The 18216-nt window shown below is 43.5% G+C and overlaps 1 protein-coding gene across 5 annotated transcripts in view; it reads right to left on the bottom strand.

Moving 5' to 3' along the window:
* Positions 1-18216, bottom strand: part of SLC35F4 (solute carrier family 35 member F4) — a 120623-nt gene that overhangs the window by 27662 nt on the left and 74745 nt on the right. For 2 of the 5 annotated variants that reach the window (XM_085580976.1, XM_085580978.1), the window contains exon 1: positions 8006-9906. The exons of the other annotated variants lie outside the window; for them this stretch is intronic. In XM_085580976.1, coding sequence (XP_085437102.1) covers positions 8006-8081 — 76 coding nt within the window. In that variant the 5' untranslated portion in view covers positions 8082-9906. Of the gene's footprint in view, positions 1-8005; positions 9907-18216 lie in introns of those variants that run through there. 5 annotated transcript variants of the gene reach the window in all.

The following is an 18216-nucleotide window of genomic DNA, read 5'->3' as shown; positions in this document are numbered from 1 at the left end:
CTAACCTAAACCATGTGATTAATATCACTCAAGTCCATGTTCTTTAACACCATTCTGAGTCCCAGCTGGGGAAGGAGGTGGCCCCATCTGCTGCTGTCATCATGTCCACTCAAGCCAGGAAGGAGAAGCACATGCTGGTCCTCAGAAGCATTTTCACCACCACCTGTAAACAATGCACAGCTCCCTTGCCCATCTGAAAGATGCAAGACATGACTTGTGGCATTTTGCTCATGGTCAGGTTTCCAGATGCAGCTCACACAGTGAGAAAATGAGTCCTTGACTTGGCTAAAAAAATCCCTTTGCTGTTTTCCAGGGGGTTTGGAGAGAAGGATTACACCCTGAGGTTCAAAACCAACTCTCTTCAGATCATCTTCCATGACAATGGCCTCACAGCTGCTCATGGATCATGGAATATCCTGAGCTGGGAGGGACCTGCAAAGATCATGGAGTCCAAGTCCTGGCCTTGCACAGGCAGCCCCAGGAATCCCACCACGTGTTTGAGAGCATTGTCCTAATGCTCCTTGAGCTCTGTCAGGCTTGGTGCTGTGACCATTCCTCAGCCATGCTCTGCGTGAAGAAGCTGTTCTAAATCCAACCTGAACCTCCCCAGACACAGCTTCACGCTGCTCACTCTGCTCCTGGATCACGTGGATTGCCAGTGAAATAACCAATGCAACACAAAAATGCACTCTTGGAACTAAATTCTATGGCCAGATCATTTTAGGATTGGTTGTGTCCTTTTTTTATCCAACTGTCCTGATGGAAATTTAGAACCTCTCACACAGGTAACTGAATTCCCTTCCAAAAGCCATCTGTGCATTCACGACACTGCATTACTGACACGAAGTGCTGGCTCATTTAGAGACAGCAACATCTGGCTTGATGGGATGTGCCAAAACACATTCTCTTTATTTGATTACACAATGAAATCGATGGTTAAATAGGTGATGGAAATGAGCTGAACAATTTCTGCGTGTTATATTCCCAAAGGCCTGCAGAGCACTGGTCACCTCTGGCTACCACCACAGTCAGGAGAGAGAGCAGCTTTGCCAAAAGGCCACTCAAGGCACCTACAATCTGCCTTTTACTCATTCAGTATTAAAATAGTCTTATTTTACTGTGTCCTCAAAATCCCAGCTCCTGATTTCTCATTGTCTCTGTGCTGACAAAAGGATGCCTCCATTGCACTGCCACGGAAACCATGGCTGGGCTTTGACAGATGGATGGAGGCAGGAGTGGGTCTGCTGTGGCGTGGAAAACACGTCAGTTGAACGTTCCTGCTAAATTGGGCCCTGGAGAAAGAATTGCCAACATTCTTTTTGCCCTGCAGTGGTACCTGCAGGAGCAGCACCCACCCCAGTGATGGACACAAACCCCAGTGTTCCAGAGCCTGTGCACGAGCTTCCCTCGAGCAGGGGAGGGCAGGAAGCTGTCCCAGTGAAATTCTGCTCTTACTGATGCATAGCAAGGAGAAGATGATGTGAGTTTTGCAGCCAGGGAAATACTGGATGCACACAGAAAGGATGTTGAGTGGTGCTGCTGTTGGGAGAGGTGAAGAGAGCTCCTTCTGTCCATTTTACAACAAAACCTCATTAGGTTGGATTAGCCGCAGCTTTAATTGGATTGTTTGCTACTGTTAGCACACAGCTGGGACCAGGGTATGCAACACCATCACTTCTCAGTGACTTAGGTCCATAGCTTATTTTATCCCAGCCACTGCCTGGAAAATCAAATTGTGCCCTTCACTGCACTGGTGTAAACCCACAGCACACCAGTACAACCAGCCCAGTGGTCTGGGCACACACATTGACAAACTCTCCAGCTTTTAATGTGTTCAGAACCAGCAATTTGACCAGGGGTGTGAAGTCATGATTACATTTTACTAAAGCCAAGCAAAATCAAGAAAACAAGCACACATGCTTTGCTGGCAGCATGCTACACAGGTTTGAGGAATAAGCATTTCTTGTTCAGTGAAGAAAATTCCTTCCAGCATGTCTCAGGCATTTGGAGATAATGTTCTCCATTTAAACACTGCAATGGGCTCTGTGTATTAGTAATGTCTGTTCAGAGTGATGCCTTGTTCTGGAAGTTTTCATATTTGAAGGGGATGAGAAGGTTATAGTTTTGTTTTGTTTGGTTTGGTTTATTTTTTTTTATGCTGGGGAAAAGATTTTCAGATTATAACGAAAAACAAATGACTCAGTGATGGCGTACAGCATTTCTCTTGTACTATGATTAACTATTGTCAAGAGCAGAAAGCAGAAAAAGCAGATATTTTTGTTGTGGTTTACTAGTGACATCCATCAGCAATTTCTGCCAATTATCTCTTCAGTGTCTGTACACAGCCCTCACTCCAGATCAGCAGACAGCAACTTTGATTACAACCAGGAATCTCAACAGCTTCCACGTGCCCTTCCATCCTTGCAATAAAATTAACAGAGAGAACTTAAATTTCACATCCTTTAATTCACTTAGTGCCTGATCAAGGATGTGCCACTCTACATCCTCACACCTGAATAACGCTTCCAGAGGAGCAGCTCCAGCCTACTTCTAAGGGGAGAGAATCTGAGTTAGCCAGTCAAAAAATCCCCCCCCCAGACCTGCATCTCCTTGGTATTTGTAAGTGGGAAATAGTTGATTTCCCACTTATAAGTGGGAAATATAAGTAGGGAATAGTTTATAAGCAGGAAATAGCTAAATAAATTGCACAAAGCCTTCTCCTCACACATCCCCAGACCCCCACAGTCAACAGCTCCTCCTTGATTTGGGGCTTCTCTCATTAATTGCTCCAAGTCTGATGCCTCTATGTGCAACCCTGATTAATACAAGCCTCTAGATGCATCTTTCTGCACATCAGCCACATGCTCTTGTGCTGCAGAACCTGCTCTGAGATGGAAGCTCTTGTGCCAGCCACCCAGCGTGCTGTGTCCTAAAGCCTCTGACCAAGGACAGCAGCACCAAGTGGATCCAGGCTGCAGCAACCCCCGTGTGCAGTACCTGCAGCTATTAAAAAATGACAATAAAACCAGGAAAAAAAACTTAGCAGGAAGGATGTGAACATGCTACAGGGTGTAGGCAAGCTGTGGACTGCCTCTTCCACAGCCCTGGAGCCCAAAAGCCACTCTAGAGAATTCTCAAATTCTATTTTTTCTGAAGTAAGTGGATCCTGTTTGTATTGGTCTGGATCAAGGCCTTTCCTCAAAACATATAAAAGTAATTACTAGAAAAACCCCAAATTCCTGCTCAAATCTTTGTTCCAGCTACCTTTTATTGAAAACATAGTTTAAAATACAGACATATTTTTTCTTATTTCAGCCTAACTCGAACAAATGTATCACTGTTTTTTTTTTAAGCATGGACAAGGAATTTCATTGATTTGACACCAAAAATAACACAGCAGAGCCAGTGTGGGAGTGTCAGAGCAGATCCTGGGAATGAGGCTTATTTGAGAACATCTGTGGTGGAACTGGCAGCTGGAATATGCATTTTGAAACACAGTGGCTACTCATATTTGAAAGTAACTAAGCATGACAGCATACTTAAGAGTTTGAAGGAATGTAGAAAGGACTGCTGCAAATGAAGAATGATTTTTATATGTTGAAATCAAAACTTCTACAACACACAATGACCTACAAAAAAAAAAAAAAAAGAACATCCATTTGGAGTGAAATGTTTTGGACTGAACTCTGCTGTTAGAAAACATTGATGGCCTCTCCATTGAAAAACAAATGTCGTGTTGAAATCTCAGAATTAACCATGACAGCTCTGGAGGCAGAACACACTGACCTTCTGTGGGAAGGGGATGGACATCTCCTCCTTCAGCACAGAATTTTTTCCAGGCAAAGAGGGGAACAACACTGGAACAACCATTTGTCTCCTTCCAGGACTTTATTTTAAGTTTTTGCTTACAGAAACACCATTATTTTATTTTTTTGCTTACTAAACACTCCTAGACCACCTCAGTGATAACTTCTGAGTGAGGCCTTTGGGACTCACACACTCCAAGGAATATCCTTTGCTCATCAGACCACAGGACTTTTTTCCCTCTCCCAGATATGCCTGATCCAATATGAATTCAAGCCAATCTCAGGATCAGACCATCTTCCCAGCACTCCAGCACTGGCTGAGCAAGAGAAACACAAATAATTTCATTCAAAGCTGCACACCATCCCATAAAAACCCCTTCTGCTATACATTTTGTAATTAATTATATCAGATGTGCTCCCAATCGTTTCGCAATTTATACATTCTACTCCAAACCAAAAGGTTAACAATCTATTTTAAAAAATCCTCTGAAAATTAATCTTGTCATTGCTAGAATTCGATGGCATTTCCAGAAATAAACAGACATTAATAGTTAAATTCTCACTTTCACTGCTGTAACTGAAGAGTGCTTCAATGAAAGCCAAGAGGCTGCTTTGACATGAAGTTGTTGTGAAAGAAATTTACACCCACCACAGTCCAGATATCACTCATATGTACCTCACTAACAAGTAATTACAATATAGCTTCTATTTTCAAGAAACACTGCAATAAATCCAGGGTGTTTCATGGATATCTCAAGGTCCAAAACAGCAGCCATGACACGGATGGACAGCTCAGCAACACTTTGTATTTATTTTGTATTTTATACTGTATTTTGTATTTATTTCCTACAAAACCTGTTGCCTCTGATGGTGCCTCCAGGGAGTGATTCACTCCAGCTCCCTCAGATACCAATCTTTGGAGGTGAATCACCTGCTGCAGGTACCCAGCTCTCCCAAATTTCTCAGTACTTACCAAGGCTTGGATTTAGATGGATGTGGATGAGTCCAAGGCTGGCTGCCTCAGACTCAGGCCACGGCAGCACTGCAGTGCACTGAGCACATGCTTCAATCCCCTTGCCTGACTTAGAGCCTGATCAAACACATTTGAAGAAGGGTGGGTTAAAAGAACATTTTCCAGGTAAGCAGCTGGGACAACAGTAGGGATTTATCACTGTATTGCTGAATTTTACAATCCCAGGAGATACGTCCATCTGTTTTCTCCACTGCCCTTTGTCGGAACTCAAAATGACCCTCAGACATTTTTGGAGGTTCCAGACCCAGGTCAGAAGCATTTGAGACCCTGGCAGGCAGCTGCAAACAGCTGTGATTTTGGGTTTGAGCCGTGGAATGAATTACCGACTTTGGAGGTGGAACAAGCAGTCACAAAAGTTTAGATATTATAGTAGAAGTAGTTACAAAGTAGAGGAAAGAATTTTTTAGTGCTGTACAGTGGGGTTTTAACACCTGTACAGGGGGATTTCTGTTTTGTACATGGGGGCCAGAGGTTTTAAGATGGAGGGATGTAGGTCCTGTCCTTCCTCTTTCTTCTTCCTTACCTCCATGTTCTTGGTGATGTTGGCACTCACAGGTTGGCTTAGAGTAGAAAAGCACCATTTAGTATAGGTAGTAGGTATTGGGGAAAAGCTGTAAACATGTAACACGTAATGTGCCATATAAAAGATAGAAAAGCACCATTTAATATAGGTAATAGGCATTGGGAAAAACTGTAACCATGTAACACGTAATGTACCATATAAAAGAGAGCAGCAGCCCTGGGCTGGGAGAGAAGAAGCAGACAGAATCAGAGAGGATGTCAGGGTGTGTGTGTGCCTCTGCCTGAGCTGTGAGCAAACCACAGCAGCCCCAGAAGAAAATCTTTTGGATAATTAGCAATAAACTGCCTTGAGACCGAACAACAAGAGGCTGCAGAGTTTTTCTTTGGAAGCTCGGGTTGGAGGAGAGACTTTTCCACCACATGAGACCCCAGACCAAGCCCGGGGTTCTCACACATGAGCAGCACTTTTGACCACTTCTCTCCAAGCACTGGGTGCACCTTCCCTATCAAAGGAGTCTTCTTGCCTGGATTTGCACTCTCCAGGATCAGCAGTTCCTGTGGGTTTATCAGGAGGGATCCAGGAAGCCACAAAGCTGAGCTGTGTGAGAACTGCCCACCCAGAGCACACTGCTCCCCTGCTCTCCTCCCAGCACACAGGCTGCTCTGGAATCTCTTCCATGTGCCCCCTCATGCTGGGGAAAGAAAGGGGGGACACATGCAGTCCTTTTGGGAAGCTGGTTGCCCTATCTCGTTAGAATTCTTTGGGAATTCACACTAAAATCTTTGCTGATCTGTAAAATCCGGCTGCAGACACATTTAATGTATGGGTCCCGTATTAATTCAGCTTGGCCAGGTCCATCCTGAGCAAGAACCTTTCCATTTGCAGCCTGTTGGATATGACAAGTGCTGTCATGCAGTCATTTCCAGTCTATTGCCCTTTCTTCCAATGAAGACTGGATTTTCCCTCCCTCAGGGACCAGGCAGTGCAGTTTGGACACTGCTGCTGCAGCCCAGCATGGGCAGAAGGTTAAGACAGGTCCAACAGAGGTGCCTGGCAGCAGCTGGACTGGTGAAGCTGAAGGCAATCACAGCCTGCCTTGTGCCCTGTGAGGCTGGGACAATCTTTAATGCTCTGCATTCCCCACCAGGCGTGACACGAGCCTGGTCTGAGCCCTCAGGAAATAAAGAGCAGCAAATCACCCCATTTCACCAGCACAGCCAGCTCACCTGGCCATAACACTGCTCCTAAAAAAAGCAGGTGAGGGTATGAATCACAATATCACACAGCCTAAAGCCTGGTTCTGTGCACCAGCAATAAGCACTCAGCTCCTCCAGCTTTCCTTAAGGCATTTTCCCCTCAAGGAAAAAACACTAGGTAACTCCTAAGCCTGCAGAATTCTAAATACCACACACACAATTCTGAGAAAAACAACAAAAACTCCTGCCTGGTCTATCAAACCCCAGCCCAACTGAAGGCAGCCTGAGCCAGGTAGATCGAAGAACTAGAGGTCACGCTCTGCTGACCAGCACTGGACCGTGGCTCTTGCTTTGTTTTTGCTCCTGGATGAATTCAACTCACAAAAAGGAATTACATTTTCACTGCTGGTTGGCTCAAACCAGAGACAGCACAAACACCTTGCAGTTTTACAGCTCCAGAATCCTCACCACACACAGCCGGTGGGAAAACAGCTCATTTCTGGCACAACAAGCAACTTGGTGGGAAAACAGCTCATTTCTGGCACAACAAGCAACTTGGGGAAATACCACACATCTCTTCAGAACATCTGACACTGAGGATTATAAACTCAAATGGTGCAATTAAAGCCTGAGATTTCTATAGACATTTAAGTGAAAAACTCAAACCTGAACATCAGGAATGTTTTTAAGAAAACGTTCCCTTTTGACCTCTGATTTATACGGCACATGCACCTACTATAAATTTTCAGCACACTGATTTTTATTTGTTTCACTATCAGGGCAATCAAATCTCCTGCTGGACAACAACACCAAACTCCCAGTGACTCTGGGGCGTGATGTGAAGTTGATGGGCATTCCTAAAGGAACAAGGTTCTCCTGTCTGATAAACAGCATACAAAAGAATTCCCAATTTCTATCTTGTGGTTTCTGTATATCTGTGGTGTTTCTGTATTAAAGAATTGCTTAAGAGCTGACACTTCTGAAAATGACGGGGGGAAAAAGCAGTTTAAGGGGACAACTGGTATACTGAGCTGAGGACAGCAAGCACAAAAAAAGTTGGTGCTCTGTCTTCACAGCAAAAACAATAAATCTAGAGCAAACACAGTAAAACACTCAAGAAAAGCCAATAGCATTACATGGACCTCATTTCACATAATTTTCAAAGCCAGAATTGAAGTACAACAACTTTATCCATTGTTCACGTTTCAACATCAGTTTCTTCCTCGTGAATCGCTCACACAGCAGTTGAACACAGGCAACAGAAATTTAACTACCACTTATTCCAGGTGCTATTAAAGTGCTAAAAATGCTATCTGAGCATTACTTTAAAAATACACACACACACACAACATTCCTGTTACTCTGCACGGAATGGAGCAGGAGGAGCACGCGGAGTGAACTCCTGCCTAGGATGGGATTTACAGGGGTGGAAAAAAAAGGCATTTACCGTCTGGCACAGGCGAATTTACTTCGGAAACATTGTAAGATGGTAGCGGTGCCACTCTTGCTGAATGTTTCCTCATCCTCTGGGATTGCTCTCCCACTCAGCTGCTCGCTCTGGCTCTAGTCTGCATCGCCCTTGGTCCCGAGTACTACAGCAAACACGGGGCTATGGCTGGTGGCTGGATGCTGTTCTGGAGATGCTGCAGGAGCCTACGAGTACTGATTTGCTGTTTCCCTGGGAAACCATTTGCAACACGTTCAAACAATGCTTGACCTCTGCCAACACTTCTCTTTGATTCAATTGTTGAGCGCGGCAGATAAAATATAAATATATCAGCGGCGGCGCCTCGCGAATCGAAACCGTGGCAGCCCCTTCGCAGGAAATTGGGATTTCACATCAAATCTCTGCGCTGTGCTGGCAACGCAGACGGGAGATTTCTCAGACAACTGTGAGAGAATTATGCAATGCAATTTTCTGGTTCCTTACACTGTGACAATATACAGATGATTATAGTAATTATTTTAAGTAAACTTTGAATAATGGGACTCCTATAGAGCTGCTAAATCAGGAATGCCTTGGGCAAAAGAACAGGTGACATCCAGGTCTGTGTCTGATAATAAAGCAGTGGTACTGCAGGAGGCTCTTCTAACACCCTACTAAAATTGTCACAACCAAGACAGACACAGAAAAAAAAAATATATATATATACATATATCGGCTATGGTTGGTCTATAATTCTGCCTCACTTCCCCTGAGACAGCCAGGGATGTCCCTCTTTCCCTGACACCTTCTGTCTCTTCTACTTCCTTATTATTACTATTCATATTTTTAGAAGTTGTTCACTTGGAGCAATGGAAAAGTTTCACTGAGCGAACTGGTGTCAACCCACACAACTTCTGGAACTCTTAGAAGATCTCGTCCCCTTTGTGCAACCAGCACTGTGCTGGGAGCTTCCTTTGCCAGGAAGTGCTTACTGACACCTCTAAGAGCCCTGGATCCTGAGTTCTGCACCAAAAGATCAACTGTCAAGTCTTACCCAAGAATTTGTAGGGAGAAACATTTACTATTTATATTCAAGGTGTTTGCTATTGGAATGATGGGAAATAAAAAAGGAATGACCAGAAAGGCAACTTAGTTCTACCAGAATCTGCTGGAAAAGCTGCTGAAATTTTAAGGGTGCTAGCTGTGGCAAGCACATTTCTCTCACTCTCAGGATTTTTCATAGAGGTGCACAGAGAGAAATGAAAGATAAAACCATTTCTATTTCTGCTCCTTGTTTTTCCTATGTGGAATGTGTTTGGAGAATTGTTTACCTGGAGTGAGTGCTTGGTTGGATTCTGGTGAGGATTGTTTAAACCTGATGGCCAATCCAACCCACTGGGGCTGGACTCAGAGAGGGTCACAAGTTGTGTTAGAGTCAGAGAAAGTAGTATGTAGTTTTAGTATCTTCCTTTTATATAGTATATTAATGTATTTTAGAATAGTTATAATAAAGAAATCATTCAGCCTTCTGAATTGAGTCAGACATCATCATTTCTTCCCATTGGGCTCACCTGCATTTACAATATACCAGCCCTTTTATCTGTAGTCTTTGTGCTTTTTACAGCAGCTGAGATTGGAGATTCTTGGCCCGGGGCTTAGTCCTTCTTTCCCCACTATCCCACCAAAGAGGGAGAAGCCACTGGCTCTAGGGAAGGCCAGAGTGGTTTGAAAAGGATGAAGAATAGCTGGGTTAGAATTCTCCATCTTGGGCATCCTCAAGCATGGTGCTGGAATCTCACAGGATTTACACAATAACGTGCTGTGGTTGGGGTGTGTGTGCAAGGACTGGGCCCTCCCCTAACCCTCAGGGAGGAGAAGGAAGGAAGCAGAGTCCCAGCTGGATCATCCTCTGGATGCAGCCACAGAAGGCTGGCACATGGGGTATCCTCATGGAAGAGGCAGCCTGTGACCCCACTGTACCCAGAGGGGTAGGAAGGAATTCTTGGATCCTTGGAGCAACCAAGCAGGACAAGATCCTGCCCTGCACATTCCTGTAAAGCTGCTCTCTTGTCTCTCTTTGGAGACTGAGTGGCCTCACTTTTCTCTTGAGGCACAGTGATTAACCCTATGGAAAGGAGGGACAAAGTGCCTCATCCCACTCCCACAGCCATCCCTCCCAGTGGGACACATCATGGAAGGAGTACAGGGAAGAGAAACGGTTACAGCTGCCTGATTTTCCACCCAGCACGTCCTGTCCTGAAAGGCTTAAAAATCTCCTTTAGAATCTTCATGATATCCCTAGTGACTCACAAGGCTCTCCACCATGACAGTCTATTCCAAAGCACCAACTGCACTGCCTTGAGCTAACTGGCTTTTACTGCTTATCTGCATTCAGAGGATTTCTAGCACTGTTAACAACCACTATTCCAAAGGAAATTATCTTCCCAATTTGCAGAAGGAATTTTATTCTCCTGTCCGAAGTGCTGAGAGTCAGCAGAGTTTGTGATAATCACCAGTCAAGTAATTGCTGGCTCCACAATCACAAGGCTCCCTATTAATACATGTCTAGTCCTTGAGCATTTATATAATATAAACAACATAATAATATAACACAGAGATTGCTTTTAGAAAACCATTTCTGCAAACAGGGGTTTATAATGGAATCATTAATGAACCTTAACAATGGTGAGGATGAAACGCATGAGACAATGTCAGGCAATTCCAGACATTTCTTCCAGACAATTTCAGCACTAACAACAGAACGTGACCGAATCTAAGAGTTGCTGCCTTTTTTTATTCAAAGGAAAATCAGCCATTGTTTCAACATTAAGTCAGAAGCCAAATTCAACTCCTCAAAGCAATCTTTCAGATCTTCCCCCCAGTCATCGCTGCTTCCTAAAACAGTTACACAAGAAATGAAGAAGATACAAAACTGCTTAAAACTATGTGGAATTGGTACTTAGAACTTCCCTCAAGATTTCAGTTTGGAAAGCATCAGCTTCTCTGGCCACACAAGACTGAACTTTAGCCATCTATTTCTGATCCTTCCTCTGCGCTCTCTATCTCTGCTCTTCGTGTGCTGAAGAGTAAAATAAATATGGAGTGGAAGAGAGAGGAGGAAGCTCTGTCCCTCTCTCCAATCCATCCATAAGTGCAATGTGATGACTGACTTACCAGGATGGCAAAACAGTTGCTCCAAGTAACTACTGCAAGACTACAAGTCAACATAAAATCCACAGGTCTGTGCCACCTTACTCTCACTTCATGTTCATGCAAGGCACCAGAGTGGGAAAATATGGGTGTTTCCCTCCAAAATTCAAGACTAAACTAAGTTTCCAGGTACCTTTACAACAGTTATTCATATGTTGTTGCTTGCTTCAAGTTCTGTGTTGTTTCAGCCTGGAACATGTTCTAAGTTTTCTTATTCTCAGGGTGATGCTCCTCATAATAAACAATAAATAATAACAGGCTCTGAAGCACAAGTCTGATGAGAAGCAGCTGAGGGAGCTGAGGGGGAACAGTCTGGAGAAAAGAAGGCTCAGGAGGGACCTTCTGGCTCTGCACAATTCCCTGACAGGAGGGTACAGCCAGGGGAGGTTGGGCTTTGTTCCCAGGGAACAAGAGACAGGACAAGAGGAGATTACTTCAAGTTAAGCCAGGGGAAGTTTAGATTGGATATCAGGGAAGATTTCTTCATGGAAAGGCTTGTCAAGCCCTGGACCAGGCTGCCCAGGACAATGATTGAGTCCCCATCCCTAGAGGGATTTAAAAGATGTGTGGATGTGATACCTGGGGACATGGGTTAGTGATGAGCTTGGCAGTACTGGGGGAATGGTTGGACTCAGTGATCTCAGAAGTGTTTTCCAATCTACATATGCAATTATTTTCCCTCAGGAGTCCCTATTTGTCAAGGAAGCCTGCAGTGTGAATCACAATCACAGCAGTGTAAGTGCATTGTGTAAATGACAACCCAGGCTGCAGGCTTGCACCCTCCACACCTGCTCCCAGATAAGGCAAAACCTGATGGGGCACTCACCAAAGCTCTGGAGACAGACCAGCACCAGCATTATTTGGAAAGGAAATCAGTGAATAAGTGTTGGTTTTTGGCCCTCGTGTTGGGCCCCACAGAGGGAAAGTCTCCTGCAACAATCTTCTGTGGCAGGGTTGAGAGATGCACAGGACTCTTTTTTGGTCTTTAGGTTGTTGTTTTATTGTTATCTCATCAGAAAGTTGGTACACTGTCTACACCAGACTTAGTGCACAGGAAAACACCACAAAATGGCTACAAGATGTACAGTTTCAAGATATTTTAAAGCCATTTCATCCAATTAACTCTTAAAATGTACTTTATTTTTACCTTTCTACTACTAATTCATCCCTTGTTTGCTCACCTAACCTCTGCACTGCAGCTTTCCTTGTGCACTCTGTGCCACCAACACTGCATAAAATGGAGTAGATGAAGATGAAGAAGAAGCTTGGGACAATGCTCAGTGACCTCCATCTTGCCTCTTATCTACTTCTACACTTAAAACCCCCAAAACCTAGATTTCTCACCCTGTGACAAACTATTGTCTGTTTCACACTCTTGTAGACTCTAGTCTATCCCAAAGTCTTGGAAGCTCTCTTCATGGACCAAGGTTAAAGGCAGTGCTTCTCTGGGGGTCAGGAGCCCTCAGAGCAGAGAAATATTCCCCGTGCCCTGGGTTCCAACAAATAAGGTGTGAATTGGCCAACACTGAACCCACCACAGCATGTCCAACAAATAAGGTGTGAATTGGCCAACACTGAACCCACCACAGCATGTCTCAGGACAGACTCCTCATGCAGTCCCCCTGGCTGGGGATGCTCCACATCCCGTTTGCTTCTCCCCACCCTCCCTGCAGCACTCTGAGTCCCTGGGCTCAGTAAATATTCATCCAGGCGAGGGCAGGGTGAAGCTGCAAGCTTGCTGACTCCCTAACCAGACAGCAAACCAGCCCTGGCAGCAGAGCCAGGACTGGGGAGTGCTGAATCACATCCACTAACAAGCCCGGCACGCTCCCAGCACAGAGGGGCTGATGCTATCAAAACACACTCTGCTCCTTGGCTTACCCCAGCTCTGCTGGCACTAGTTACTCATACATATTTCAGGGACCTACTGCACAAGGAAAGGTTATTTACTCCTCTCACTCAAGCTGCAATCACAGCTGGAGTTGAACTCCAGGCAATCACAGAAAGTTTTCTGATCCAGAGAGGCTGACAGGTGTGGTACCACACACCCAAGGAGGGCAAATCATCACTGCTAAAGGAAAACAGCTGCGCAAGTACAGGAAAAAATGAATTTCCATGTTGATAATGGGATCCATCTCATTGGACTTTTGAGGTCTTACCAGCCATACCAACATCTTTATAAAGTGAGTGGTGAGAAACATAACTCTTTATAAAGTGAGTGGTTATAATACACCTGTAATGTTACAGGTGTATTATATATATATATATATATATATATATATATATACAATCGTATCTATAATATATATAATTATATATTATATACAATTATATCTAATATATTATATGCATTTTATATATTATATTTGTGTATATATATAAAAAACCTGGTATAACCTCTCTTACAGGTGTATTATAATCTGAATGTGCCCACTTCTTCCCCCTGGCTGTTATGGCAGTAATGTGACTTGCTTCCACCTGGTTATATGGCTTTTAGATACCCAGGGTAGGGGCAGATGCTCCCAATGGGAAGCACGGTGTGTGAATGCCTGATAAAGACATGAAAGTGTTCTTTGACTTTAACTGATTTTATAACAGAGCTCAGATCCAAAACTGTGCTGTTTGCTAGTTTTGAACACCACTAGCTACAAGATCCATCTAAAAGCCACTTTGCATATGTCCCTGCAGCCAGCAGGTCAGTCCATTCCCAATCACTACACTGTAAAACTCTCATAAACATGACTTTTACTGGCTCTTCCAGGCTGAGGCTGTGTTTTAAGATGACAAGCTAAAAAGCCATTATCAAGTTCATTTTATCCCACTGGAATACAAATTAGATGCAAGATGCAGAAGCGACAAACAGTCAAACTGAGATCAAAACAGATGTATCCTACAAAGGAATTTTTATGTACAGTGAAGTGAAGACTTCACTTTGAACTTTTACTTGCTTCTAGCAAAATCAGAAGCATGCAGCAAATGCTACTTGATTTCAAAAACTCAATCCAAAACAACTTCCAAGGCTCGCAGAGAAAAGAACCCTTCACCTCACTGCTGTGCCCAGTCATGTTATATGAATTTTTAAGACTCAAATTCTCAAGTCTTTACTCTGTCTGAGCTCTCACTGGCTTAAAAACTGTTGGCTATTCCTCCTCAGCATTGAGAATATCAGCAAAGCATTTGATTGCCAGGCAGGGGAGGGTCCTCCAGCCCCACCAGTGTGTGCCACAATCACATGGGGTGGGCAGGGCTGCTCACACCTTGTCCCTTGGTGCTTATTCTTATTTTCAGACCCTCAATCCCTCTGTCCATGTCACCAAAGAGGCTAAACCAGATCCAAAAGTGACCCCTCAGAAGTGGGTGTGATTTAATTGTGAATGTTCACATTGAAAGCATTCTACAGTCTCATGTTTTGTTCACTGAGGCAAAACTGGACTTTAACCAGGATTTCCTGTATTTTGCAAATACCAAGAAGTAGAGTAACTCTCTAAAATCTCACCTAATGACTGCAAGAAATACCTACTAAACCTGAAGCAATTTTAACACTGATCTCTGGTTGATATTAACATGAGTTGCTCTTTTCAGTGAATCAGCCCAAGAACTCACTCTTTAATACCCTGATTTTGTAACAGAAGAACACAATGTGATTGATTTTTAGCCTTCCCTAACAAGCAAGTCCTGGAAATAAGATAAAACAGCACCAGCTAAACATCCACTCCAAGATGACAACTGAAGATGCGCAGGGGTGCTGCAGGACAACAGCTCCCACACCACTGAAACCACTCCAAAACACTCAGACCACCTATAAATTTGATTTTTGAAAGAGTTTTGAATGAGTTAGAGACATCAGGACCTCTGAGTTTTTTTAGATGATGTGGTTTATTTTCTTATCTTCTACACACGCAGGAAGGGTGAGCTCGGCTCACATCTTCACTGCATGGCTCAGAAGGTCACAAGACCCTTAGTTACAAGACCTTTTAAGCATTTATTGACCAATGAAACATTGCCAACAAGGATGTTTATGGTTTTGACCCAATCCTTAAATATTTTGTCTTATGGACTCATGCACAGTGTAAGCTTTCTTTGTCAACCATGTTGTGACACACAAACCTACAGTGCTGCATTCTAAACTCCTTATTTACCTTCATAACTGCTTTTATTTTTTCTATATCTCAAACTGTAAAACTCTAAACTTTCCTCCTCTTAGCTTAACGTGTCTCTGCTTTAAACTATAAATCCACATTCTCTATTCTAGCACTTAAGTTTGGAAGCCTCTTCCAAGGTCTCAGATCAAATCCTGTGTTTAATTCTAAGCTTTGGCTTAACAGGCCCAAAGTTCTGAGAGTTCCTTGCATTTCAGATTCCAACAACCACCCAAAGCCAGTGGTGTCTTGGCTACTGATGCCTTGGAGTGGCCACCTAGAACAGAGGCTAGACAAGATTAAAAGAATAAGAGTAGGTATTTATTAAAGACCTTCAATAGGTCAGTTAAATGGGCAGTTAAAGCCTCTGAGGGGCTACACCCACGCTGGATGATGGTCATGAGTTTTTCAGACAATTATAAATTTGGTCCATTTAAATATTAGGGGTTAATCCTCCAATTACAGCTTCAGGGAATGAAGATATACACCCCTAGTTTGCTTCCCCTCCTCAAATTCATTTTTGTTTATAGTTTTGGGGTCTGAGGCAATAGAGTGTCCTTGGATTTCAGGCCTAGCAGGGATTGTTTTGTCTGACCAAAATGTGAAGACAGTTAACTAACACTTCATATGGAATTTTGAGTAATGCAGTAAAAAATTTGAAAAATATAAAAGCTAAAATCCTAAGGCATCACTACCAGTGGCCAGGTCCTCTACCACAGAATTGTAGAATTAAATCTCATTTAATTCAGCCCTCTGCAACAAGCAGAGACATCTTCAACTGCATCAACCACATGACACGTTGGTGTCTCAGCCTAATGGAAATCCCACCTTGACCCTGCTTTGTCCAGCTAAGAACATGCACCTGAAACCCAAAAATATCTGATGATTCCCCCACCCCCTCCCTCCACAAGCACTCAACTGATTTGGAAGTAGCAACATCTTCTGCTACAGTGCTTTCGGGAAGATTTTTATTTACTAAGTGATTTTATAGACCTGACAACTAGAGTGTCCCTGGGAAGCACAAGGATTAAATTTTCAATTAAAATAAACCTCATATTTTCCTTAATCACACAAATTTTGAAACATAAACCATCCGCCCACAAGGATCAGGAGGTACATGCTGGTGTCTCTAGAGCTGGAAAAGCAGCTTCTTAGGCTTTTTATTCTGCTGGAATATGGTAATATCATACAGCAAGAAATATTGAAGTTTTAATGCAATTAAAGATGGGAGGAAAAAATATTAATTGTGGGCATGGAGAGCAATTCTTCCATTTTAATAAAAGTCATGCATCGTTTCATGGAAACAGCAAATGTATCAACTTTGATGCATCTTCAATATTTTGCATCAAAGAAGGAAAAAAAATGTAAGGAAAAAAAATTATATGTACCCCAAGCAACCTATGATAATGGAAGGTGTCCCTGCCAATGGCAGGGGGTTGGAATGAGGTGAGCTTTAATGTTCCTTCCAACCCAAACCTTTCTGTGATTCTATAATTTCAGGTTGACAAAAATATTAAAAAGTTACCTCCAGCATTAGAAACGCATTCATATTTAGAGGAGGATCAGAAGGAAAGGAAAACTGCCCAATGAAAAACCAAAAAGGAAATTTTTCCTTCAAGATATTTCATGCACACACTGTTACTGGCCTCAGAGCCTCTGCCAGGCTGGATGGATCCTAATCCTGAAACACCAAGACAAAATGTGTTTAGCACCCCATCATAAATTTCAGCTATGGGGCTTTACCCACAGCCAGGTGTGGTGCAGAACAAAAAACTCACGGGGAGCACACAGAAATCTCACCTGGAGCATGCACAGACCTCACTGGAGAAAGCAGAGCTCACCAGACCAACCCACCCCTCCTGCTGGAGGTGCAAGGATTTAGGCAACCTTTAAGGTCCCTTCCAATCTAATTCATACTCTAGTTCTGTGATCTGATCATTTGAGAAGTGTGAGAATCCAGGGCTTCCCTCTGCTGTTCTGGAAGGTCTGGGAAGTCAGGAGGGTCAGGAACCCCCTGGACAGAGCCCCCAGAGACACTGTCTGTGATCCCTGTCCATGGAAAAGAGTTTTCAATCTTACAGGGTGAATTACAAGCTCTGAGTGTTTGATATGAGTAATAATTAAGTGTGGCAGGGGTGCAAAAGTAAAATTTTAGGATTCTAGATGAGGGGTCCAAATGAGACAAGATGGAGGAACTTGGGTGTGCCTTGTCCTTTTTCTCCTTCTTCACACCCTCCATGTTTCACTGTGGTGTTGGCATTTTTCTGTTGGTTCAGGCTGGGGACACACTGTCCAACGTAGGTGACAGATATTGGCACGTTCTTGTAAATCCAGCCCAGGGAGTTTCTGGTATTTAATGTTTGTAACATCCCACTGAGGGCAGAGCCCCACACGCTGCCCTGCAGGACAGAGCTGGGCAGGGCAGCAGAACATGTGAGAGATAAACAGAATAAACAACCTGGAAACCAGCACAGACCAATTATGGCTTCTGCTTTGGCAGTGGGGCTGACAGACAGAGACTTTTACAATCTCAGAATCATCAATACCACAGATTCCGACAGAGAAGCAGTGCTGGCAACACGGCAAGGCCACAAGTTTCTGAAAAACTCAAAATCCGGGCGTTCCCCAACCTGCATTTCAAACTCTTTCCACGTTTAAGGGTTTAGGAGAAAGGTTCCTACTTCACCCTGGCAACTCTGAAACTTCCCTGGCAGTAAAACACAGCCCAAGTAGACAACCAGCACTCAGTCTGCTCAATAACAAAGCATAAATCGAGTATCCATTCCAAATATCCAATACAGCCTTTCCAGACAGGATAATAAAATCAGACGCCCAACACTTCTACTGTGGCTTTTTTTTTTTTTTTCCCAAGGAAAACAGCTT

This window comes from Lonchura striata, chromosome 5 (assembly GCF_050655825.1).
Source record: "Lonchura striata isolate lonStrDom1 chromosome 5, ASM5065582v1, whole genome shotgun sequence".
NCBI classification, from domain to species: Eukaryota; Metazoa; Chordata; class Aves; order Passeriformes; family Estrildidae; genus Lonchura; species Lonchura striata.
The sequence above is the reverse complement of the archived record's forward strand: the minus strand, read 5'-3'. Positions and strand labels throughout refer to the sequence as shown.